The following is a 25007-nucleotide window of genomic DNA, read 5'->3' as shown; positions in this document are numbered from 1 at the left end:
GAATGCTTTAAAAATGTGTAAAATAGCCGGGGAGTGGTGGCGTACACCTTTAATCCCAGCACTCAGGAGGCAGAAGGCAGGCGGATCTCTGTGAGTTCGAGGCCACGCTGATCTACAGAGCGAGTTCCAGGACAGCCAGGGCTGCACAAAGAAACCCTGTCTCGAAAGACCAAAAAGAAGTGTAAGATATGAAACAGCGTTGGAATGAGCACCGGAATTAACATATGCTCATTGCTTACGTAAATACGAACAATCTGAAATAAATAAATAAATGAAACTGAAATAAACCGTGGCATTCCTAAAGCGAAGAGACTTTCTGCAGGAATAGCAAGCATTCTGCTCACTGCTTACGTAAACACGAACAATCTGAAACAAACAAACAAACAAACAAATAAAGCTGAAATAAACCGTGGCATTCCTAAGGCGAAAAGACTTTCTGCAGGAATAGCAAGCATTCTTCTGCGCGAGTGTGGGGTTGCAGCTTAGGTTGGTGAAGCAATGTTCTGGGACAGAAAAGCTGTCTCACTGTGCCAGGCCCGCCCTCTTTTGCTGCCACGGGACTGGAAGTATCTGCCCCACTTGCCGGAAGCCAGTTGCGGATGACTAATGCCTGTCCTTGGTCCCGCGAGATGCAACTGTGTCCTCGCGATACTAGTTACCCCGAAATGGCCGCCACGAGTCAAGGTAAAGGCAGAAGCTCGCGCGGAGGGTCGAGGGTGGAACCGCCTTCCTGGTTTAGGATGAGGGACAGCCGAGGGCCTGCCGCATTCTTCCTGCGGCAGGGAGCCTCAGTAGCGCCCAGAGAGGCTTGGAGACTTTTCGGCCCCTGGCCAAGGTTATGCTCAGACTGGTTGCCGAGCTGTCCTGGGACGTTTTTTTGGCTCACCTCCTCCGGGTTTCTAGCACCGCCCCTACCGAGGTATCCTACAGAGATTCAGTTCCTGTTCTCAAGCGTTTTGGCTCTCTGACAAAAACGTGTTCGTCTCTTAGGATGTGCTTCTCAAATGTCTGGCAGTCCTCATTTTCGTTAATTAGTAGGAGGTATAGGATGGTACTTTTAGTCAAACTACTGAAAAAGAAAACTCCAGTGCAGCGATTCATTTAAGTTATTCTTCTTACTCTAATTTGGTTAGCGTTAAGTCAGTCGATTCATTAAATTTAGGTTGTAACCAGCACATGCGATGCAATTGCTATAGAGAGTACCTAGGAATTTCTGAGAAATCTTGAGGCTTACATGAATTGTAGTTTCTTATAGTAATTATTGTTTTCCTTGGCCCATAGACGAGGCTTGTAAATTTTGTTTAGCAGTACTTAATGAACAACTGATGAAATTGGGTAGGCTGTAGGGCACTCTGATTTTTATTCACTCCACTTCATCCACCATCATCAACTTAATTCCACTTTTGACTGGAGCCATTTGTTGTGTGGATGGGCTTGATAAAATTACATTTAAAAGGCTTGTTTTTAGCGATATTTTCTTCAACATGGTGGTATGTTATTGTTATGTTACATAGATTGTTTTATTGTGTATGGTATAAGGTAGACCATTTGTTTAAAAAAACACATGAATGCTGCTTCTAACAAAACTGAGAAGACTTGCTTTCTACTGTAGAATTACCTGGATATACCTTGTTAGGAAAGTGACATAATAGTATGTATAAATCTATTTCTAGACTTTGTTTTCAACTAACATTTTTGTGTATACTTGGGTCGATGTAGCATCTTATTGAATATTGTAGTTTTATAAATCTTTAAATTAAGTTTAAGTGTCTCTTGTAAGTTTTGAATGCCCTTAAACTTTCCCACTAAGATTATTGTGGCCATGTATCATATAGAAGATATATTTTCCCACATGGCCTGTTTTAAGTGGACTTTGATATTCCCCTCTCAGTAGAACTTGAAGTCTATATTTCTTATTCCTGAATCTGGATGGGAACTACTCTAGTCTAATTTGATGGTAGTAAAACTGCATGGTTTCTGAGGCCAGCACTTAAAATGATGAGAGTTTTTTTCCCCAGGTCCTTAATCTTTCCTCCATTTGTGAGGGAGCTAATTACAATGGTATTAAGGTAACCCACTCTAGCCTCTGAGAAAAGTAGTCTGTACATGTAACTGTAGACTTCTCGGATTGTTTTACACCCTGCACAATAAGTTATCTAGCTAAAGCCTCAGATACCACATAATAATAGAGAAGTCTTAATGGTGTGACTGAATTCCACTTGCAAAGAACTGGACACCTTAGCTTTGTTTCATGATGTTTGGGGGCATTTTGTTGTACAACTTTTGTAACTGGAGCACTATTATTGGTTCTTTGTCTATATAAATTTTAGGATTTCTTAACTCAGTGGTTTTCAACCTTGCTAATGCTGTAACCCTTTAATACAGTACCTCATGTTGTGGTGAACCCAACCATAAAATTACTTTCATTGCTACTTCATAACTGTAATTTTGCTACTGGTATGAATTATAATGTAAATATCTAATATGCAAGATATATGATATGCAACCCTCCCCAAAGGGCTTGCCATCCATAGGTTGAGAACCTCTGCCTTAACCTGTAATGGACATTTTTTAAATCTAAGTATTATATTATAATGTTACTTCTCTCCCATCCCAGTAATCTTTTTGGACTCCAATTGAATATGTATGTAACCTTCTGAACATTTTTGCTTAACTTAATATCTTGATCATCTCTGATTTTGCCTCTATTTTTTATTCTATTTTTAAATGACAATTCTTGGCTTTTTATTTTGTTTCTACATAGTCTTGGATAGTAATTTTTTGATATTTGTTGTCTTAATACATGTTTTCAGGGAAGGACTTGATATAACAGGTAAACTCAAGATGATTTTTGTACAAACGAGATGTTTTGTTGGCTTGTTTTCCTTTCCTGATCTAAGTATTACATTCCAAAGTGTGTTGTTTCCTGATTACAAAATGAGATTAATAAATGGTACCTACGTTTTTCTGTGCACTTAGTTTGTTACTAAGTATATAAATTAGTAAGCACTCATTCAAACATTGTTTGCTTTATACACTGGAAATCCATATAATACAGAAAATTGGTTTGTAGATGGCTCCTAAAGAGGTAAATTGAAAATATTTATATTTATAATGCTTTTATCCAATAGTACTTGTTTTTGCTAGGTCAGTTTAATTTGTTTTAAATTTGAGAGGAAGAACAATAGAAGACCAATAAAGATATTCAAATTTTTTTATTTTATTCAGATTTTCCAAAATTCAACCCAGAATTTCAGACATAATTTAGATATTCAAATTTGTTTATTTTAGTCAGTTTTTCCAAAATTCCAACCCAGAATTTCAGAGATAATTTATTATTTAAAATAGAACATTTGTATATTTTTTATTATAACTGTTTGCTTTAAAATCTCTTAATCTAGTTAGAAATGGTGGTAAATTATTATAAAAGTAAATATTTTTTATCTTAGTTTTCTTAGTTTTTATTAGCCTATATTAATCATAAAAGTGATGGATTTTATTATGACTTTTCATACTTGTATATAATGTGTTTTGATCATATTTATACCCACCCCATAACCCTTTTTTGTCCTTCCCAATTTCTGCTGATCCCCATCCTTTTCCAAAATACCCTCTTCAATTGTTGTCTTGTCTTCACTATACTTTATTTTTGATGACCCATTGAGTTTCACTGGGGCTGTTTACAGAAATATGGATGAGAGTTTATTTACTAGAGCATGGCACCTTACCATTAGCTAGCTATACCACTGAAGAAAATGTCTTCTCCTTCCTCAGCAACCATTAACTGGATATCTTAATTCTCTTATAGGAAACTTTGATGGAAAATTTGAGGCACTGGATCTTGCAGAATTTACTAAAAAGCAACCATGGTGGCGTAAGCTGTTTGGGCAGGAATCTGGGCCATCAGTTGAAAAGTATAGTGTAGCAACCCAGCTGTTAATTGGAGGTGTTACTGGATGGTAAGTGATGTTAAAGATTTTCAGTTCTTTTGTGCCTGATTTGGTAGTATAGTTACAGAAACTGTCTTCTCTAATTGTTTGAAACACATTGACTTCACTGAAATTGGCTAACACATGTCATAAACCATTAAATTAAAGTACTATTTGATATTTTTGCATGCTACTATCAGACCCAAAGGACACTCTAATCCCCCAAACTCCAAAATGCAGTCCAAATATCCAAAAATGAACTCTACCTGAACTATAGGAGGATTTCTGGTGGTTAGGTAAAAGTTAGCATTCCTCAAGAACTTGTGAAGTTGGTTCTCTTCTGCCGAAAGGAATCATTTCCCTTACCTCTGGCAAAAGAGACACATTGCTCTCCAATTAACATATACCAGCAGCACCTATCAGCATATCAAGGTCCATGCTAACCTCCAGGCTTCCTTGGTCCTTTTACTCACAAGTACTTTTTAAATATTTCAAAACCACCATACTAATCTCCTAGCCTTTCACCCCCCTCCCCAACCAGCTACTCACCATTCTTATAATCTGGCTATTCTGACTATTCTCTGATCTTGCTCTTCTTACTCTGCTCTCTCTATTCTCTATCCCCTGCTATTCTCCTCTCTCCAGAAGCCTTGACCATATCCAGTCTACTGGACGTGTTTAATCTACTTCTCTTTCTGTTCTGGACTCTTCCAGATGCCCCTGGCTGTTCTTTCTCTCATATCTACAATAAATACTGTTCCCTTACCATAACATGTCTGGTGACAAAACCCTTACATACAGGTACTTGGTACAAATCAGGCACTATTTTAAGTTTATATATATAGGTATCTCATTTTCTTCTTAAAATGACTCTGAACTTGGTACTTTTTAAAATTCTGTACTTTTTGTAGAAACTGAGGTTCAGAATGTTTATCTACATTCTAGATCAAGGAAACATAGTCAGCAAGAGGTAGATTAAGAAGCTATCCACTTATGAAGCACAATTAATAAAAGCTCAGGGTCAGAAATTGGGGTTCAACCTGAAGGTCCAAAAAGTAAAATAGCCAGCCATTGACTCCTACCTTCACCTCAATCCGAAATGGTGATCCTGCCTCCAGTAATCTCAAAATAAGATTTGTGTCTGAGAGCTGTTTTTTCCCATTTTATAATCTTCTCTAGGGCTGGGATTAAATGCGTGCACCACCATCATTAAAGGCATGCAATGCCCGGTTTCTATGGCAACTAGTGTGGCTACTGGGATTACAGATGTGTGTCATTATGGCTACTGGAATTAAATGTGTGTGTTATTGTGGCTACTGGGATTAAAGGTCTGCGTTACCATAATATGGTCTGCAAGGCTAATCAGTGGGACTGTTTTACCCTCAGATCTTCAGGACGACTTTATTTATTTTAAAAAAGTTGAAATGCCACTACACACTTATTAGCTGTGTCACATATTGATGTGGCAGTTTTCATTTGTTGATATTTTTTTATCATAATAGTAGCCAGTTTAGTGAGTCAATGACTAATTTATCAATCTTAGAAACATATTTATTACTTAAATTTTGTCTTTTATTAAATTCATGTTTTTCTACCTGTGTTTGTAGTATTGAGTTTTAAGAGGCTTTTTTTGTGTGCGTTTTGGTTTTGTTTTCTTTTCCAAAGGGGTCTATGGCTCAGCATGGCCCAGAACTTGTGATGTTCTTTCCTCTGTCTCCCAAGTAGTGTTGTATACCTCCACACTTGTAATATGCCTCAGGCATACTATTCATTGGCACTTAAACAATATAAAGGAAAGCAGATGCTTTATATAAAAATTTTCATACAGATGTTCTAGTTTTATTTGTAATACCTGAAAGTAGAAACAATCTAAACATAAAACGTGAAAAGGGAACAAGTGTGCTTTAATTCCATGTCTTTATATTGTATTAAAAATCAATTTATCATCTGTGCATTAAATTGATATGTCTTTTGACCAGCAAAATAGCTTAGTGGGTAAATGCACTTACCATTAAGCCTGAGGACCTGAGTTCAATCTCAGGGATCCACATGATAGGAAGAGAGATCTGACTTGTACAAGTTGTCCTCTGACTTCTACGTGTATGCTATGGCAAGCTACACATGTGCACACATATGTAAACGTGTGCACATAATACATACACACACCCCAAAATAAAACACTTAAAAAATAAAAATAATTCATTTAAAAATTGATTTGTCTTGGTGCCAGTATCATATTATTCTAATCACTATGGCTTTATTTTCTTTGATTTTTTTTCAGCTTTGTAGGTTATATAGTCTATTGATATACAATCAATATATCACAATATATGGTCAACATAGATTCCCAAATACTTATAAATATTTCATATTTTGATGCTATGGTAGCTTCAAAATTTCATTTTCTGTTATTTATTACTTATAAATAGAAATTCAATTTCCTAAAGTCATTTTATTGGGTTGCAGAGTTTTGGAGTCCTCAAGATATTTTTGTGTTTGATAATCCTTTAGGACAGTGGTTCTCAACCTGTGGGTCATAACCCCTTTGGGAATAGAACACTTTATTTTTTATTTATTAATTTAATTTTTTCATTTATTTTACACACTGACTGCAGTTTCTCCTCCCTCCTCTCCTCTTGCCCCTTCTACCCTTCCTTTATCTCTGGTAGAATAACCTTTTATAGAGGTTGCCTAAGACCAGTGGAAAATAGATAATTACATTATGATTCATATCAGTAGCAAAATTACAATTATGAAATAGCAATGAAAATGATGTTACGGTTGTGGGTAAGTACAACATGAAGAACTGTATTAAAGAATCACAGCATCAGAAAGGTTGAAAATCAGTGCTCTGGGAAGATTTATAGAATTCAGAGCAGTCCCACTTAGGGTTACAACTTCACAACAATAATCAGAGAAGAAAAGAAGCACACAGGGCAGCAGCCAGCAGAAACACATGAATGGATTTCCCACTTGTCACTTATGGAGTCTTTTATTTAAAGTAGGTTTTTTGTAGCATATAGATTTTACTCTTTTAAAACACCCAGTTTTATATGGGTTCTATGGATTTGAACTCAAGTCCTCATGTATATATAGCAAGTACTTTATTCAGTAAACTATCTCCTCAGCCTGAATCTTTTAAAAATTCAGTTTAAAAATCTCTTCCTTTTGAATAAAGTGTTTAGACTATTTGAATATATTTTTTTGAGGCAGGGTCTCTCTACATAGCGCTGGCTGTTTGGAACTCTCTATGTAGACCAGGTTGACCTGAAACCCACAGAGATTCACTTGCCTCTGCCTTCTGAGTACTGGGATAAAAGGTGTACCCCAGTATGCCCAGCTTGTATGTATATTTTTAATTTACAAGCTTCATATGATGTTACATGCATACATTCTTAGTATATGTGAGGGATGCAGTAAAGAAACCGCTGGAATGGCCGCTCAGTGGTTGGCAGTGGGGGAGATTTTTATTGTAGATAAGAAAGAGAAAGAACATCTAGAGCCATCTGAAAGAGTCTAAAACCAAGAGAAAAAGAAGCAGATTGGACATGGTCATATCTGCAAGAGAAGGAAAAATAGCAAGGAATAGCAAAAGAGAGTAGTGGAGATGGCAGGGAAAGAAAATAGAACAGTGGGAATAGAGAGAACAAGGGAAAACCTGGTCTGTATAGAGAACAAAGGGGTGTCCAAGAGGAGGAAAACATGTTAACTGAAACAGCCTAGAGGTTTAAGGTAGAGGGCAAGGTGAGATGGGCCAGGATGCTAGTGTGGACTTTGAAATGTATAATGGGTATTTTTCAATAGGGACTGTAGGAGCCTGGAGGCTAGCGTGGCTTTCTGTTTCTCTAGATGGTAGGAAGGAACTAGATCATCTCAAGGTAAGTAGAATATGAGCATTGTCAGAAGTTCAGGTTTGTGTGCATCTGACAGCTTGTCACTTTGTCTGATATTGGTTTGGTTTTACAGGTGCACTGGTTTCGTATTCCAGAAAGTTGGAAAATTGGCTGCAACAGCTGTAGGAGGTGGATTCTTTCTACTTCAGGTTTGTCTATTAAGTTTCCTAGATGTTTGGAAATTCCTCTTGCCTATTAACATATTGTGAGAAATTGCAACCTTGGCTATAATGCCCTAAAATAGCATACACATTTGTTTTTGTATACTATTTTGAATGCTGCTAACCACTGGAGGTTTCTCTCCTGCCTGCCAGTTCCAGAATAACCACTCTGAGGCTTAATATTAATTATAAATGTTTGGCCAATGGCTCAAGCTTATTACTAGCTGGCCCTTACATTTAAATTAACCCATTTCAATTAATCTGTGTATTGCCATGTGACCTGTGGCTTATTGGTGGTGCTATGGTGTGTTGTTCCTTGGGTAGCTGGATGGTGTCTCTCAGGCTTTGCCTTCTTCTCCTGTATCTCTTCTAGAATTTCCAACTTGGCTCTATCCTGCCTTGCCATAAGCCATGGAGCTTTATTTATCAACCAAAGAGAACAACATATATATATGTATATATATATATACAGTCTACAGAAAGACATCCCATATCATTTCCCCCTTTCTGTATAATCAAAAAGTAATGTTTTAACTTTAACAGTAAAATTACATATAACAAAACAGTTATCAAGCAAGAATTATAGTTACAATATTTAGTCTATTTGTATTTGACAAAATTAAGAAAATACTCTATCATCTATCCTATCTAAAGTTTTATATCTAGTTTGTCTTTTATCATAACTAAGAAAAAACTATAATTATAACTATCTAGTCTTTAACTCCATCAAAGATTCCTAGAAGGATATATTACCTGAGTAAACAAGATGTCCATTGCAAGCAACTTCCAAAACTCTAGAAATGACATAGACATCTGGCTGTCTGGACAGTTGCCCAAAGTTCTTCTGTAACAATGGGTCATCCATCTTTAGCTTACAGGCCTAAAGTATCTAGCAGACTTTTCAGTGAAGCAAGAAGTTTGAAGGACTGTCTCACCTATTTAGCAAAGTTCGTCAATCGGTTTCCTCTGTGTCCTGCAGAATGTCTGGTGGTTTCTTCTGTGAAGCAGGAACCCTGAAGGAGCATCCTACCTTGTTTTGGCAAAGTTTAGCAGTCATTTTTTTCTGTGGGTTCTTCATGTCCAGTTTATACAGCATATTGTCAAGCAGTGTAGGCAAGAACAGATTTTGCCCAAAGGGCTAGCCTTGCTACATTAAAAACAAACTCAATAATGAGTTTCTTTGTTTCCCCTCATCCTCTTTGAAGTAATTGATGCTGCCAGGAGCAGACACATCTCATGTCAAGACAACTCTTAAGTTATTAAAACATTTTGATGCCATATTCTGTTGGTCTTTGCAGTGTTTGGAGATTACCTAGCATTGAACTCACAGAGATCTGCCTGCCTCTGCCTCCCAAGTGCTGGGAATAAGGACATGTGCCACCACCACCTGGCTTGAATCAATTTCATTCTATACATAATTCCTTGAAAAAATGTTTATTTTTTTAATTTCTGAAAAATTGAACTTACTACTTTGAGTTTAATTGTCTTATTTTTAAATCTCACTTAAAACTGTATAAAGGAAAGTTCAGCATGTACATTAAAGAATTGCCAGCAATTGGGGACAATTGTTTATTTCCATTATTAGGCATGGAGCCTTGAATATAGTATTTTGAACCTTGAATATAAAACATCTTGCCTGAAGATTATTTTAAAAAAAAACAAATAGCAAATGTCTCCAAAAATAGAAAATCAGAAGAATTTTGATTACCTCTTTCATAATTTATTTTGAAAAAATACCAAAGACCATGTTTTTTATTTCCTTTTATCACTGTTAAAATTGTAGCTGGCAAACCATACTGGGTATATCAAAGTTGACTGGCAACGAGTAGAGAAAGACATGAAAAAAGCCAAAGAGCAGTTGAAAATTCGTAAGAATAACCAAATACCAACTGAGGTCAAGAGCAAAGCTGAGGAGGTAAGACTTGCTTTGTTCAGATTTAGTATATAAAAAGTACAAACAGTTTTGTGTACAAAATGGGATACAGGGCAGGGGAGGGAAGATGGAGGGATGAGAACTGAGGGAGTGGTTTGGGTGGGCTGGGTGTAGGAGGCAGGTTGGAGGTAGGATGGAGGGGAAGAGTAAAGAAAGAAACTTCTTGATGGGAGGCATTTTGGGTTTGGGGAGAAACCTGGTGCCAGGGAAACTTCCAGGAACCCACAAAGATTGTTGTCGGGGGGTTTTGTCCTGCCCAGTTCCCATAGTCGTTAAGTCCCAAAGAGATCACACAGAGGTCTACATTAGTTATAAACTGGTCCATTAGCTCAGGCTTCTTATTAACTCTTATAACTTATTTAGCCCATTATTCTTGTCTATGTTAGTCACATGGCTCAGTACCTTATTCAGTGAGGCAGTCACATCTTGCTTCTTCTGTGGCTGGGCCAGGACTGCTGAGGAATGGGCTTTCTTCTTCCCAGAATTCTCCTGTTCTCATTGACCTGCCTCTACTTCCTGTCTGGTTGTCCCACCTATACTTCCTGCCTGGCTACTGACCAATCAGCATTTATTTAAAATACAATTGACACAATACAGACAATTGTCCCACACCAAAGATAACTCCAGCAAAGACTCATAGGAGTAGTGGAGAGAGTGCCTGAAATGGCCATCTACTGTAATCAGATTGATGACTACCCTAATTGTTGTCAGAGACACTTTATTCAGTAACTCATGGAAGCAGGTGCAGAGGTCCACAGCCAAACATTGGGCCAAGCTCTGGGCGTCTTGCTGAAGAATGAGAGGAGAGATTATTTGAGCCAGGGGGTCATGTTGGGGAACCCACAGAAACAGCTGACCTTAGCTCTTGGGAGCTCATGGACTCTGGACCAATAGTCAGGAGCCTCCATGGGACTGACCTAGCCCTCTGCATGTGTGTGACAGTTGTATAGCTTGGTCTCTTTTTAAGGCTCCTAGCAGTGATATCAAGACCTCTTCCTGGTGCTTTGCTGGCTTTTGGGAACCTGTTATCCATGCAGGATTACCTTGCCCAGCCTTGACAGAAGGGGAGGAACTTGTCCTGCCACAAATTGATGTGCCATGCTTTACTTAAGCCCATGGCAGGCCTGTCACTTTTTGAATGGAGATTGGAAATAGAGGAAGAGTAGAAAAGAATAGAAGGGGAGGGAGGTAAATGGAAAGGGGGTACTGGGAGGCAAGAAGGGAGGAAAAACAGCAGTCAGTATGTAAAATAAAAGGAAAAAGTGTTATTTAAATAAAATTTAAAAAGAAAAAATGGAACACATAACTGTCTCAGCAGTATAAAAAGCTTTATAATTACAAAGAACTTGGAGCAGTGAGACAAAAGCTATATTCAGTATGTCAATCTTAGAATACCATTACTGTAGAAACAGTTTTCAGGGGACAAAGTCTTAAATTCCTGTCTCAACTTCTTGAGTTCTGCGATACCTAGCATGTGCTACCTCACTCTCATGAAGGAATTTTTTATTTAAAAAGATTTTACTTTATTTTTTTATGTGTATGGGTGTTTTGCCTACATGTATATCTATACACCATGTGCATACCTAGTGCTTATAGGGGCAAGAAGAAGGCATTGGGTCCTCTAGAACTGGAGTTAGAGGTGGTTGTGAGCTGCCACGTGGTTGCTAGGAATTGAACCCAGGTCCTCTGGAAGAACAGCCAGTGTTCTTAACTGCTAAACTGTCTCTCCAGCCTCTTGTAAACCTTAGTAATCCAAATATTTGGTGACCTTTGTCAGTGAGTGAAAAAACAAAGGAAATGAAGATAGTAGTTGTGTTAAAAAGTTTTTTGTTGCTGTTGTTCTTTGAGACAGGGTTTCTCTGTCTAACAGTCCTGATTGTTCTGGAGCTCACTCTGTAGACCAAGCTGGCCCTGAACTCACAGAGATCTGCCTGTCTCTGCCACCAAATGCTGGGATTGAAGGCCTGGCATGTTAACAAGTTCTTATAGGAATAGGTGTACCATAATGGGTGGGGTGTACTGCCAATGTGAACATTTTGAGTTACATTTTTATCTCTATTCCTGCTTATCTTTGAAATATCCAAACTCCATGAGTTCTGCACATGACTAATAGAAATACTTAAATATTGGGTTAGTAGACTTTTTCTGAAGATAGCCAGGTAGTAAATATTTTTAGTTTTTGAGTTATGGTCTCTGTCACAACAGTCAGACTTCCTCATATAGAGTGAAAATAGCCATAGATGATATGTGGCCTCTATACACATGAATGTGTACTCATATATACATATCTCCCCAGATATACATATAAAATAATGTAAGTGAAATTTTTTTGTTTCCCTCTGATAGTACTTTGTTTAAATAAACGTGGAAGTCCTGGAGAGTTAAGTGGAAGTAGGGCAAGGAGACATAATGTCCTAGCTTCATTTTTGTTTCTGGGATAAGATATTCTGACCAAAAGCAGCTTAGGGGAGGAAAGGATTTATTCAGTTTACAGTTCCAGGTTCAGGCCATTATTGAGGGAAAATCAAGGCTGGAACTTGGGCAGCTAAACACAAAGAGAAACAAATGTATCTTTGCTGCCTGCTTGCTATCCCATACAGCATTACCTCTGACTAAGGAATTTAATTCACAGCCAAAGAGCATGTGGCAAGACCCACAGAGAATGTTGTTTGCTGGTTGGCAGACAGGCTTATGCCAATTAGCTTCTTTATACAGTCCAAGATCACCTGCCTAGGGAACAGTGCCGCCCACAGTATGGTGGGCCCTCCTACATCAGCTAACAATCAAGGCAGTCTCCTACACATATGCCCAGATTAATCCTAATGCTGCGACCCTTTAATATAATTCCTCATGTTGTGGTGACCCCCATCCATAAAATTATTTTTGCTGCTGCTTCATAATGATTTTGCTACTGTTATGAATTCTAATGTAAATATCTGTGTTTTCTGCTGGTCTTGGGCGACTTGTGAACCACAGGTTGAGAACTGTTGATTTAGGCAATTTTTCAATTGAGATATTCTCTTCTCAGATAATTGGAGGTTGTTTCAAGTTGACAGTTAAAGCTAATCAAGATCTCTAGATACAGTGGTAGTGAAGAGACACTGTTGACTTTGCATAATGGTGCAAGGAGAATGGACAGAGTGATGGGAACGTAATGTTGCAAATGACTTACTCAATTGGAAAATGAAGACACTGTGCTTAAGTTCAAGAAATGATTTGACTATGCCAGGGATATGGCTTAGTTGGTAAAGTGATTACCATGCAAATCTGAAGACCAGAGTTTTAGATCCCCAGCGCTCATGTAAATGCCAGGTGTGGCCTGCCTTCAGTCTCAAGGCTATTGCAAAATCACCAGAGCAAGCTGGCTAGCCAGACTAACCCAAATGGCAATCTCTAGGTTCAGCAAGAGAGCCTGCCTCAATATATAAGGTGGGAGTCATCTAGGAAGACACCTATCAATATTGGCCCTTCATATGTATATGCACATGTGCATACATGTTCATGTACTACAAATACACACACACACACACAAACACACACATACTGCATAATGCAAAAACAAAAAGAAATAATTAAGTCAGGATGTAGGATATATTATTTCTCATTTACTTTGTAAGGGAAGTGGCCAGAAGAGATAATAAATTGATAAGAAAGCCATACAGGGTACCTATCCATATGTGCACCAAACTTCAGATGAGTAGAAACTTTTTCAGGAAGTTGTAGGGGAGGTAGGAGCTTAGGAAAATAAAGAAATAAGACTTTACCTATAGTTGTCAGTAATGGAAATGATCAATATCCTTAGCAAAATAACTCATTATATCAAAATCTTCTGTTTTTCAGGTTGTGTCATTTATAAAGAAGAATGTTCTAGTAACTGGAGGATTTTTTGGAGGCTTTTTGCTTGGCATGGCATCATAAGAAATACAACTTCACCACATTGTTTTTTATTTCTTCTTTTTTCTTGCCAGCACCTTTTGCACTTAAACGTAGGACAATCAGCACTCCTCTTGCTCCTCTTGTCCTGTACCTTTCTCCCTGTTGTGGCAAATCTGAATGGCTTCCATAGGCTTCTCCTGGTACAAAGTTAATACAGGCCTTCTCATAAGTGTGACATGTTGGAAAAGACAATAGATGTTGACTCTCCCAGTATATGCCTCATGACTTGATCAATGAGTAGCTTAGTAAAAATGTTTCCTTTTGAGAAAAAGACAAGATATCCTGGGTAAATTAGGAGCATGGGGGTCATGGCAGAGGGTAAAAGGGAAAGAGGGGAGGTATGGAGGAGAGTATAGAAAATGTATAATGCAGTAAAAACAATTTTAAAAAGTGAAAAAGAAAAGAAAAAATATTCCCTTTCTGCTATGTAAGATCCTTTTCTAAACTTGGTTTGGAAAAGCAGCATATACTTACCTTAGTATATACATGGAAAGGAATGAATGCAGTTGCCTTTAAGCATGAAAGATCTTGGTATCTTGGTGTGTGCTTCCTTTTTTAGTTGACTTTAGATTATAGAAAGAGAGGTACTTATACATGCTATAATTATCCTGCCAAGGGGCTGGAGAGATGACTCAGAGGTTAAGAGCACTGGCTGCTCTTCCAGAGGTCCTGAGTTCAATTCCCAGCAACCACATGGTGGCTCACAACCATCTATGAGGAGATCTGGTGCCCTCTTCTGGTGTGCAGGCATACATGCAGGCAGAATGTTGTATACATAATAAATAAATTAATTAAAAAAATTATCCTGCCAATATGATAGTATAAGTACTATGACTAAAAAGATTGACTATGAAATGAACTTCTGCTAAAGATGTATGAAGTGATGTAGGTATTGGACTTGGTAGGTGGGTCTTTATGGAAACCAACTGCTAGAAATTCATTGTTGGATGGTCAGATGAGTCATTTGTAGGTTTTAAGATCCAGTCCAGAAATGTTTTCCACCATTACCACATACTGCATCTTATGGCTGTTTTCAAGTAATTTATGTGGGAGAAGGAAGAAACTGTTAGATGTGTATTTCATAGAAAATTTTCTGTGGTTTGAAATTTTGTTAAAGTATTAGGGGTAGCAGTATTCTTCTATGGACGTACTGTTTCATTATCCAGTTAGTATGAAATATATAAGCCAGAATTTTAAAGAGATGTTCCACACATTCAGAATTTAGAAAGACAATGATATCATATGTGAAATAAATTGTTTCCATCAAATGCAATCTCTATCAGAATTATTCTTTATAATAAAAGTCTGTGTGCACTTCAGATTTTGCTATAATGGCTGTTACCACGTTCTCAATTCCAACTAGGAAATCATCTTCCAAAAGCTGTCTTCCATCTTCTTCATTGCACCCACTGATATGGGAAGGTCATTTGTCAATCTGTTGTTTCATTGGTTAATCAATAAAGAAACTGCCTTGGCCCTTTAATAGGACAGAAAATTAGGTAGGTGGAGTAAACAGAACAGAATGCTGGGAGAAAGAAGCCGAGTGAGACAGTCGCCATGATTCTCCCACCCGACACAGATGCAGGTTAAGATCTTCCCTGGTAAGCCACCTCGTGGTGCTACACACATTATTAGAAATGGGTTAAAGCAAGATGTGAGAGTTAGCCAGTAAGAGGCTAAAACTAATGGGCCAAGCAGTGTGTAAAAGAATACATTTTCCATGTAATTATTTCGGGGCATAAGCTAGCCAGGCAGCTGGGAGCTGGGGCGGCAAGAACACAGACCGCCACTCCTTACAACAACCCACAGGACTTACTACTTAATAAATTTCAAATATTTATTGAATATATTTATTTGTGTAAAGAAAACTCTCCCCTGTTAAAGTTTCAGTTTAATGCAAGTGAATTCTTAGATATGTAGATGAACCCATGTGTAATAGTGTGCTTTTAAGGTCATACAATAAAGATAATTACCTTTTGACATACCTTGACAATGATGTATTGAATTGTAAGATTGAAATTACCAGTGGATGTGTAAAACTGTTTAGGATTCACCTATTTGTATTTCCTTATTACATTTTGATATTACTTAAGCCAATATAAGTTATTCTATTTGTAATATGTATTAATCATCCTTTTACATGGTGGTATAACTCTCCTTGGTACATATTTTTCTAAAAGAATTTAAAAATGATTTTTCACTATTTATTGTGGAAACAAGAGAGTATAGTACTGTGATTTCCCAAAGTATCAATTGTTTGCCTATAGCAATCATGAAATTATATTTGTTTTGTCAATTATTGTAAGATACCAGAGTCATTTTATTGTTTCCAATATGTCTTTAACACTAAAGCTAGGTATACTTTTTAAAATATCATAAGTATAATACCTCATTATTTTAGAAAATTTTAATAACAATCTTTTAGTATCAAACACATACATTGTTTTAGGTAATTTTTTGTGTGTATAGTATATTTATTGATAACTGTGAGTCATCATCTGTTTTACCTGTATCCTTCTTTGAGTTATGTATGCCATTTATGATGATTCTGACTGTAGCTGTCACTTTCCCCATGTCTTACCCACATCAATGGTATGGTGACAGCAAAAGCTATTGCAATGCCCCTTTGGGTATGTGATGGGGAGTGGTCATCTACTTCTCTGGTGAACTGGTAGCTGACTTCTGGTCCATCTGCTTTCTTTGTGATTATTGGTGAGTATAATAAAGATTAGCAGGTTGGAGTTCCTTTGAAAGATTGTAATAAGTAATGGTCTAGACTTAGATTTTACACTCATTGTCTGAAATAAGGACTATAGGTCTATCCTGAAGTTTGGTTAGGGTCCATGTGGTCACTTCTCTTTGTGTAGAGCTGGTGCAGAAGAGGATTAGTCACAATGTGCACACTTCAAGTTCCAGTTTAGCTCAGTGGTCACTGAAGTAGCTGCAAACATTTTGGGAACCCCTACTGATGCCTCATAGTGTCAGCATCTTTGCTTCATCTTAAATGGGGTATTACTGAGGATGTAGCTCAATGATAGAGCATTTGCCTAGTATGTGTGAGGCCCTGGGTTCAATCCCCAGCATTGCAAGAAAAATAGAGCCAAGAAGGCCTGGCTTTAAATGGGAGATTTAAGTTTTCTGAAAAAAATTAGCTGTCATTCTATGCATGGCCTAAATGATATCAGGGTAGACAGTTTACAGCATTGAATGCATTTGTTTTCACTTGATAAACAAGACATGTTTGTCAGGGCACATGATTTGTTTCAAGTAATCAGAGTCAATTAACATGATAACCTCTTTACCAGAGGTGATAGAACTGATTTTCTTTGATGGAGAAGTTAAACATTGTCAATATAGAAGGTACTTCAGAAACAGGGCCCTGTGAATGGTGCTCACAGGGGTATGCTCCCAATTTTGTCAGGCAATCTGGTCTGTTTCCAATTTCCGGGTGGACCCATATATGTTTTTCTTAGGGCTCACCTCATTACTTAGCATCTCTAGGATCATAAACTAAAGGTTCAATGTCCTTTATTTAGAGCTACTATCCGCTTACAAGTGAGTACATACCATATTCTTCTTTTTGGTTCTGGATTACCTCACTCAGAATGGTGTTTTATAGTTCCACTCATTTCCATGCAAAATTCAAGATGTCATTGTTTTTTACTACTGAATAGTACTTCATTGTGTAAATATACCACATTTTCTTTATCCACTCTTTGGTTGAGGGGCATCTAGGTTGTTTCCAGGTTCTGGCTATTACAAATAATGTTGCTATGAATATAGTTGAACAAATGCTTTTGTAGTATGATTGAGCATGTTTTGGGTATTTGCCCAAAAGTGGTATTGCTGGATCCTGAGGTAGGTTTATTCCCAGTTTTCTGAGAAACTGCCATACTGTGGTTGTACAAGTTTGCATTCCCACCAGCAGTGGATGAGTGTTCCCCTTACTCCACATCCTCTCCAGCATAAGCTATCATTGGTGTTTTTGATATTAGCCATTATAAGATTTATCTCAGAGTTGTTTTGATCTGCATTTCCCTGATGGGTAAGGATGTTGAACATATCTTTAAATGTCTTTGGCCATTTGAGAATCTTCTGTTGAGAATTCTCTGTTTAATTCTGTACCCCATTTTTTAATTGGGTTATTTGGAGTATTGATGTCTAGTTTCCTGAGTTCTTTACATATTTTGGAGATCAGTCCTTTCTCTGACACAGGGTTGGTAAAGTTCTTTTCTTATTCCGTAGGTTGCCTTTTTGTTTTATTGACTGTGTCCTTTGCTTTACAGAAGCTTCTCAGTTGCAGGAGGTCCCATTTATTCATTGTTGCTCTTATTGTCTGTGCTACTGGGGTTATACGTAGGAAGTGGTCTCCTATGCCCATGCATTGCAGGCTACTTTCCACTTTCTCTTCTGTCAGGTTCAGTGTGGTTGGATTTATATCGAGGTCTTTAATCCATTTGTACTTGAGTGTTGTGCATGGTGATAGATATGGATCTATTTTCATTCTTCTACATGTTGACATCCAGTTATGCCAGTACCATATGTTCATATGTTGAAGATGCTTTCTTTTTTCTACTGTATACTTTTAGGTTCTTTGTCAAAAATAAGGTGTTCTTAGGTGTGTGGATTAAAATCAGATTCTTCTATTCGATTCCATTGGTCAACATCTCTGTTTTTATGCCAAAACCAAGCTGTTTTTATTACTGTAGCTCTGTAATAGAGCTTGATGTCAGGGATGGTGATGCGTCTGGAAGTTCCTTTGTTGTATAGGATTGTTTTGGCTATCCTGGGATTTTTGTTTTTCCATATGTTGATCATTGTTCTTTCAAGGTCTGTGAAGAATTGTGTTAGGATCTTGATGGGGATTGCATTGAATCTATAGATTGCTTTAGAAAGGATTGCCTTTTTTATTGCATTGATATCCTGTTGAAGCCCGTGCGGGTCCAACACAGATAATTATTTTCCTTAACTGAACTGGTACGGATTCGCGAGGAATAATCAGACACAGCTTACACGGTCATGATGGAAGGGCCAGATCTCTCCAGTTTATTCTCCAAACAGTTTATATATCATCCCATAAACTGAGTGGGAAAACACATTAGGCTGTATCCTAGGTAACCCTGGTGAATGGCCTTTAGTCACATCCGCATCTACCTGTATGCTAGCTGTCAAGTAGGCTATGAATTAGCATCTCTATAAGACTTCCTCCAAATTACCAAGAAATAAGCACCAAACATCCTGACCAGTTTCAGGCAACACCTCTCCTCAGGAGATCTACATTTCTAACAAAAGAAGAAAGGAGCAGTACATCCTTGCTATTGTTACACAGAGACAGCTTGTCTGCAGAGCTACGTGATCAGCTCAGACCGGGTCTATGGCTTTTATGCCTGGCTGCTATACCATACAGAAATATGGGCCTATAAGATCCAAGAACATGGGAGATCTTTCCATTTTCTGCAATTTTCTTCAATTTCTTTCTTCAAAGTCTTAAAGTTCTTGTTGAATAAGTCTTACTTCTTTGGTTAGTGTTACCCCAACATACTTCATGTTATTTGTGGCTATTGTGAAAGGTGATGTATCTCTGATTTCTTTCTTAGCTTCTTTCTTATTTTTATATGGGGTAGCTACTGATTTTTTGAGTTGATCTTGTATCCTGCCACATTTACTGAAGGTAGTTATCAGCTGTAGGAATTCTGTTCTAGAGTTTTTGGGGTCACTTATGTATACTATCATATCATCTGCAAATAACAAATGTTTGACTTCTTCCTTTCCAATTTGAATCCCCAGGATTTCCTTTTGTTATCTTATTGCTATAGCCAGATCTTCAAGAACTATGTTGAATAAATATGGAGACAGTGGACAGCTTTGTCTTGTTCCTGATTTTAGTGGAATTGCTTTGCATTTCTTTCCATTTAATTTAATGTGGGCTGTCTACTTGTTGTATATTGCTTTTATTATGTTTAGATATATTCCTTGTATCCTTGATCTCTCCAAGACCTTTATCATGAAGGGGTGTGGGATTTTTGTCAAATGCTTTTTTAGCATCTAATGAGATGATTGTATGGTTTTTTTTTCTTTCAGTTTATTTATATAATGCATTACATTGATAGAGTTTTGTATGTGAAACCATCCCTGCATCTCTGGGCTGAAGCCAACTTAATCATGGTGGATAATTTTTATATGTGTTCTTGGATTCAGTTTGCCAGTATTTTGTTGAGTATTTTTGCATCTATGTTCATGAGTGAGATTGGTCTGTAATTCTCTTTCTTGGTTGAGTTTTTGTGTGGCTTTGGTGTCAGGGTAACTATAGCTTCATAAAAAGATGTTGAAATATTCCTTCTGTTTCTATTATGTGGAACACTTTGAGGAGTATAGGTATTAGTTCTTCTTGGAAATTCTGGTAGATTTCTGCACTAAAACCATCTGGCCCTAGGCTTTTTTTTGGGGGGGGGGTTGGAAGACTTTTGTGGCAGCTTCTATTTCCTTGCAGTTTATAAGTCTATTTAAATTTTCACCTGGTCTTGATTTAATTTTGGTATATGGTATCTATGCAGAAAATTGTCCATTTCTTTCCCTCTTTCCTATTTTGTGGAGTACAGGATTTTGTAGTATGACCTAATGATTCTCTGGATTTCCTCAGTGTCTGTTGTTATATCCCCCTTTTCTTTTCTGACTTTGTTAATTTAGATGTTCTCTCTCTGCCTTTTGATTAGTTTGGATAAAGGTTTGTCTATCTTGTTGATTTTCTCAATGAACCAACTCTTTGTCTCATTGATTCTTTGTATTGTTTTCTTTTTAATATTTTATTGATTTTAGCCCCCAGTTTGATTATTTCCAGTCTTCTGCTCCTCCTTGGTGAGTCTTCTTCTTTTTGTTCTAGAGCTTTCAGGTGTGCTGTTAAGTCACTAGTGGGAGATTTTTCCCACTTTCTTTATGTAGGCATGAACTTTCCCCCTTAGCACTGCTTTCATAGTGTTCCATAGGTTTGGGTACATTGTGCCTTCATTTTCATTGAATTCTAAAAAGTCTTTAATTTCTTTATTTCTTCCTTGACTCAGGGGTGTTACAGTAGTTGACTGTTCAATTTCCATGAGTTTGTAGGCTTTCTGAGAGTAGTAATGTTGTCCAATTCTAACTTTAAGCCATGGTGATCCAATAAGATACAATGGGTTACTCCATTTTCTTTTTATCTGTGAAAGTTTACTTTCTTACTGAGTATGTGATCAATTTTGGAGAAGGTTCCATGAGGTGCTGAGAAGAAGTTATATTCTTTTGTGTTTGGGTGAAATGTTTTATAGATGTGTGCTAAGTCCATTTGATTCATGACATCTGTTAGTTCTCTTACTTCTCTGTTAAGTTTCTGTCTGGTTGACCTGTCCATTGGTGAGAGTGGAGTGTTGAAGTCTCCTACTATTAATATGTGGGGTTTGATGTGCAATTTGAACTTTGGTAATGTTTCTCTTACATATGTGGGTGCTCTTATATTAAGGATATAGATGTTCAGGATTGAGACTTGATTTTATTGTTCCTGTTGTGAATATAAAGTGTCCTTCTCCATCTCTTCTGATTGATTTTAGTTTGAAATCTATTTTGGTAGATATTAGGATAGCTACACCTGCTTCTTTCCCAAGGTCATTTGTTTGAAAAACTTTTTCCCAACACTTTACTCTGACGTAGTGTCTGTCTTTGAGGTTGATGTGTTTTTCTTGTATACAGAAGAAGGCTGGATCCTTTTTTCATATCCATTCTCTTAACCTGTGCCTTTTTATAGGTGAATTGAGTCCATTGATATTAAGCGATATTAATGACCATTGGTTGTTAACTCTGGTTATTTTTTAGTGGTAATGTTTGTGTGTTTCCCTTCTTTGAGCTGTGTTGGTGAAGGGTTGTCAGATGTCTGTGCTACTGTGGGTGTTGTTGGTTTCCTCAGGTTGAGGTTTTCCTTCTAGTACTTTGTGTAAGGCTGGGTTTTTGGATACGTATTGCTTAAATCTGTTTTTGTCCTGGAATATCTTGTTTTCTCCATCGATGGTGAAAGAAAGCTTTGCTGGATATAGTAGTCTGGGCTTGCATTCATAGTCTCTTAGTGTCTTCACCACATCTTTCCAGGACCTTCTGTCTTTTATGGTTTCCATTGAGAAGTCGGGTGTAATTCTGATAGATTTACCTTTATTTGGTACTTGACCTTTTTCCTTTGCAGCTTTTAATATTCTTTCTTTGTTCTGTATCTTTTTCACCATGATCATTATATGGTAAGGGGGCATTTTTTTTTTTGATTCAGTCTATTTGGTGTTCTGTAACCTTCTTATACCTTCATAGGGATATCCTTCTTTAGGTTGGAAAAGTTTTCTTCTATGATTTTGTTGAATATATTTTCTGGGCCTTTGAGCTGAAGTTTCTTCTTCTATCCCTATTATTCTTAGGTTTGATCTTTTCATGGTTTTCCAGATTTCCTGGATGTTTGTGTTAAGAATTTATTGCATTTAATCTTTTCTTTGACCAATGAATCAATTTCCTTTATAGTATCTTCAACACCTGAGATTCTTTCTTCCATTTCTTGTATTCTGTTGGTTATACTTGCCTCTGTAGTTCCTGTTTGTTCACCCATGATATTCCATGTTCAGAATTCCCTCAGTGTGTTTTCTTTATTGCCTCTTTTATAGTCTTCAAGTCTTGAACTTCTTGCTTCACCTGTTTGTTTCTTCATGGTTTTCTTTGAGGAATTTATTAATTTCTTCCAATTTTTTGTTTGTCTTTTCCTTTTTTTTAAGGAATTTTTCATTTCCTCTTTAAAGGTCTCTATCATCTTCATAAAGTCACATTTAAAATGGTTTTCTTCTGCTTCTTCTGGGTTAGGATGATCAAGTCTTCCTGTTGTGTGATCATTGGGTTCTGGTGTTACCACATTGCTTTTTAGGTTGTTGGATGAATTCTTGCATTGGCATCTACCTACCTCTTCCTTCTATTGATGCTGGCAGTGTCTTTGTGTCTTGGTCCAATCCTTGCAGTGGCTATCTGAGTCTTTGGGAATTGTTATTGGTCTACTCTGTACTGTCCATGTCTGTATCTCCAGGAGCCACTGAGGTCTCTTTTAGCGTGCTCTCTTGGTCTTCTCTTCTGGTTCACTCTCTTGGTCCACTCTTTGTAGTCACAACCTGTGCTTTAGAGCTCCTCTCTTGGTCCTCTTTGCAGGAAACTCTCCTGCTCGCTGGCTAGATAAGCTGAGGCAGGTGGGGGAGAGGCCTGGGGTTTTTCCCTACTATGGAGGGCCTAAAGAGTGGGGTGTCCTGACAGGTGGTTGGTCACTTACCTTTTGGTCCTCTCTGTATTGTATCAAGCTGTGTTTCAGAGTTCCACTGAGGCTGCAGGAGGATAGGTGGGTTTCTATTAACTAATTCTTAAATCTTAAATTAGTCCATAATTCCTGTCTGTGTTCCATGTGGCTTGGTACCTTTTTGCAGGGAGGCATTCTCATCTTGCATCCTCTGTCTCTGGGTGATGGTTGCAGACTGAACCTTTTTCTCTTCCCAGAAATCTCCTATTCTGGTCACCCTGCCTATACTTTCTGCCTGGCCACTGGCCAATCAGCATTTCATTAAATCAATATATGTGACAAATCTTTACAGGATACAAGAGCATTGTACCACAGTACCCTCAAAATGACCCTTTATTTGCCCAGACCTCTCACCACTCTAGACACTGGTAAATAGTTTGAAGTTTTTGAGTTCCCTATATGACTCATCTCTTGGGCCAGAGTCCACAGTACTGGATCTGGAACATTAATATCTCATGGATTATGGCAGATCATATATAATTCAAGTAGAAGAATATAATGATTCATCAAAGAATGAGAATGTAATTCTAGTTATTATACTTTTAATGTGTGTACTTATGGTTTTTGAAGATAGATGTCTTCTGTTGTTAATTATTAAGAATGTTCTCTTTATTCTTCTTTCATATTTGCCAGAAAGTTTGACATAACTAAGGGTTAAGCTCTTATTTGAAAGCTATACTTTTCCAGTTTGGAAAGCATTAGAAATCTCTTCCTGAAAAGGTGATATACAAATGAATTTGAAATTTTTGTGTACCATCAGTTTTGTTTCACCTAAGAGAAAAGTGTTTATCCAGCTATCCCTGCAGGAAAATGAAACTCCTGCCTAAACTAGCAGTTTCCTTTCTTTTTCTCATGAGAAGAACTTATTTTGTGAAATAGACTCTTTATTTATAATAGGTTCTCTGTTCAGTTAATCAGATTACCACGGGCTCTTGGGAAAAAACTTTTAGTTCTGGACCTGATTTCCCAGAAATCATGCAGTGTTGTTCAGATCTTCGATGCTTTTATCCTTCTTAAGAGATGGAGAATTTGAAGAAAAGCCAGGTTTCCTTCTTTTTTGCCTTTCCATCTCCCCACCCCTTTTTGTTCCTAGTGCCTCTTTTCACATTTTTGCTGTATTAAAACTGTCTATCTTTTCCAATATTAAAATGTTAAGAAATTATGTGATTACTAAGAGCATCAGTTCTAATCCTTGCTTACACAAGGAAATCATCTGCGTAATTTTAAATGTTGGTTTGTGGCTCTTGTTGTAGGGATTTTGACTTCACTGGTTCAGGATGCCATTGTGGTAGGTTGAGGCTTCACATATCCCAGATTTTCTTTTTCTTTTCTTTTTTCTTTTTTTTTTTTTTTTGGTTTTTCGAGACAGGGTTTCTCTGTGGTTTTGGAGCCTGTCCTGGAACTAGCTCTTGTAGACCAGGCTGGTCTCGAACTCACAGAGATCTGCCTGCCTCTGCCTCCCGAGTGCTGGGATTAAAGGCGTGCGCCACCACCGCCCGGCCCCAGATTTTCTTGATGAGCAGTAAAGACAGAACCACTGAAGGAGTTGGAACTTGTGCTAATAAAATTAAAATTCTGTTAACAAGTAAATATTTTTTAAATTTTATTTTAAAATTAACTGGAGATGATTTCTGGTTACTGAACACTAATATAATATCACATTTTACTGACTTACATTGTAAGAAGAAAGGTGTATTATAGCAAAATGGGAAAGGGATTTTTTTTGCCATCAGTATAACCTGAAATTACTAAATAAAAGGCTGTAGAGCAATAGACTGTTGACTTGCTGCCCAAATATCACCCTACAATTGCTTTACCCAT

At 37.4% G+C, this 25007-nt stretch overlaps 1 protein-coding gene across 1 annotated transcript; it reads left to right on the top strand.

Annotated features, from left to right (window-relative positions):
* The first annotated feature begins 570 nt into the window (after positions 1-570).
* Fundc2 (FUN14 domain containing 2) lies at positions 571-16574 on the top strand. Its single transcript, XM_057760521.1, has 5 exons — positions 571-684; positions 3809-3959; positions 7896-7971; positions 9767-9898; positions 13757-16574. Exons 1-5 carry the CDS (start codon positions 600-602, stop codon positions 13832-13834), a joined length of 522 nt encoding a protein of 173 aa, XP_057616504.1. The 5' UTR covers positions 571-599; the 3' UTR covers positions 13835-16574.
* Positions 16575-25007: the final 8433 nt, after the last annotated feature.

The sequence above is a fragment of the Chionomys nivalis genome, chromosome X, assembly GCF_950005125.1.
Source record: "Chionomys nivalis chromosome X, mChiNiv1.1, whole genome shotgun sequence".
Taxonomy (NCBI): domain Eukaryota; kingdom Metazoa; phylum Chordata; class Mammalia; order Rodentia; family Cricetidae; genus Chionomys; species Chionomys nivalis.
Note: the sequence above shows the minus strand (reverse complement) of the source record. Positions and strands in the feature narration are given on the sequence as shown.

What these genes read in the sequence shown, in the direction of transcription:
- Fundc2 (XM_057760521.1), top strand. Translation starts at nt 600, where the DNA reads ATGACTAATGCCTGTCCTTGGTCCCGCGAGATGCAACTGTGTCCTCGC. An exon ending in GTGGATTCTTTCTACTTCAG is followed by an intron (nt 7,972 to 9,766) that starts GTTTGTCTATTA and finishes TTAAAATTGTAG; the next exon opens with CTGGCAAACCATACTGGGTA. An exon ending in TCAAGAGCAAAGCTGAGGAG is followed by an intron (nt 9,899 to 13,756) that starts GTAAGACTTGCT and finishes TCTGTTTTTCAG; the next exon opens with GTTGTGTCATTTATAAAGAA.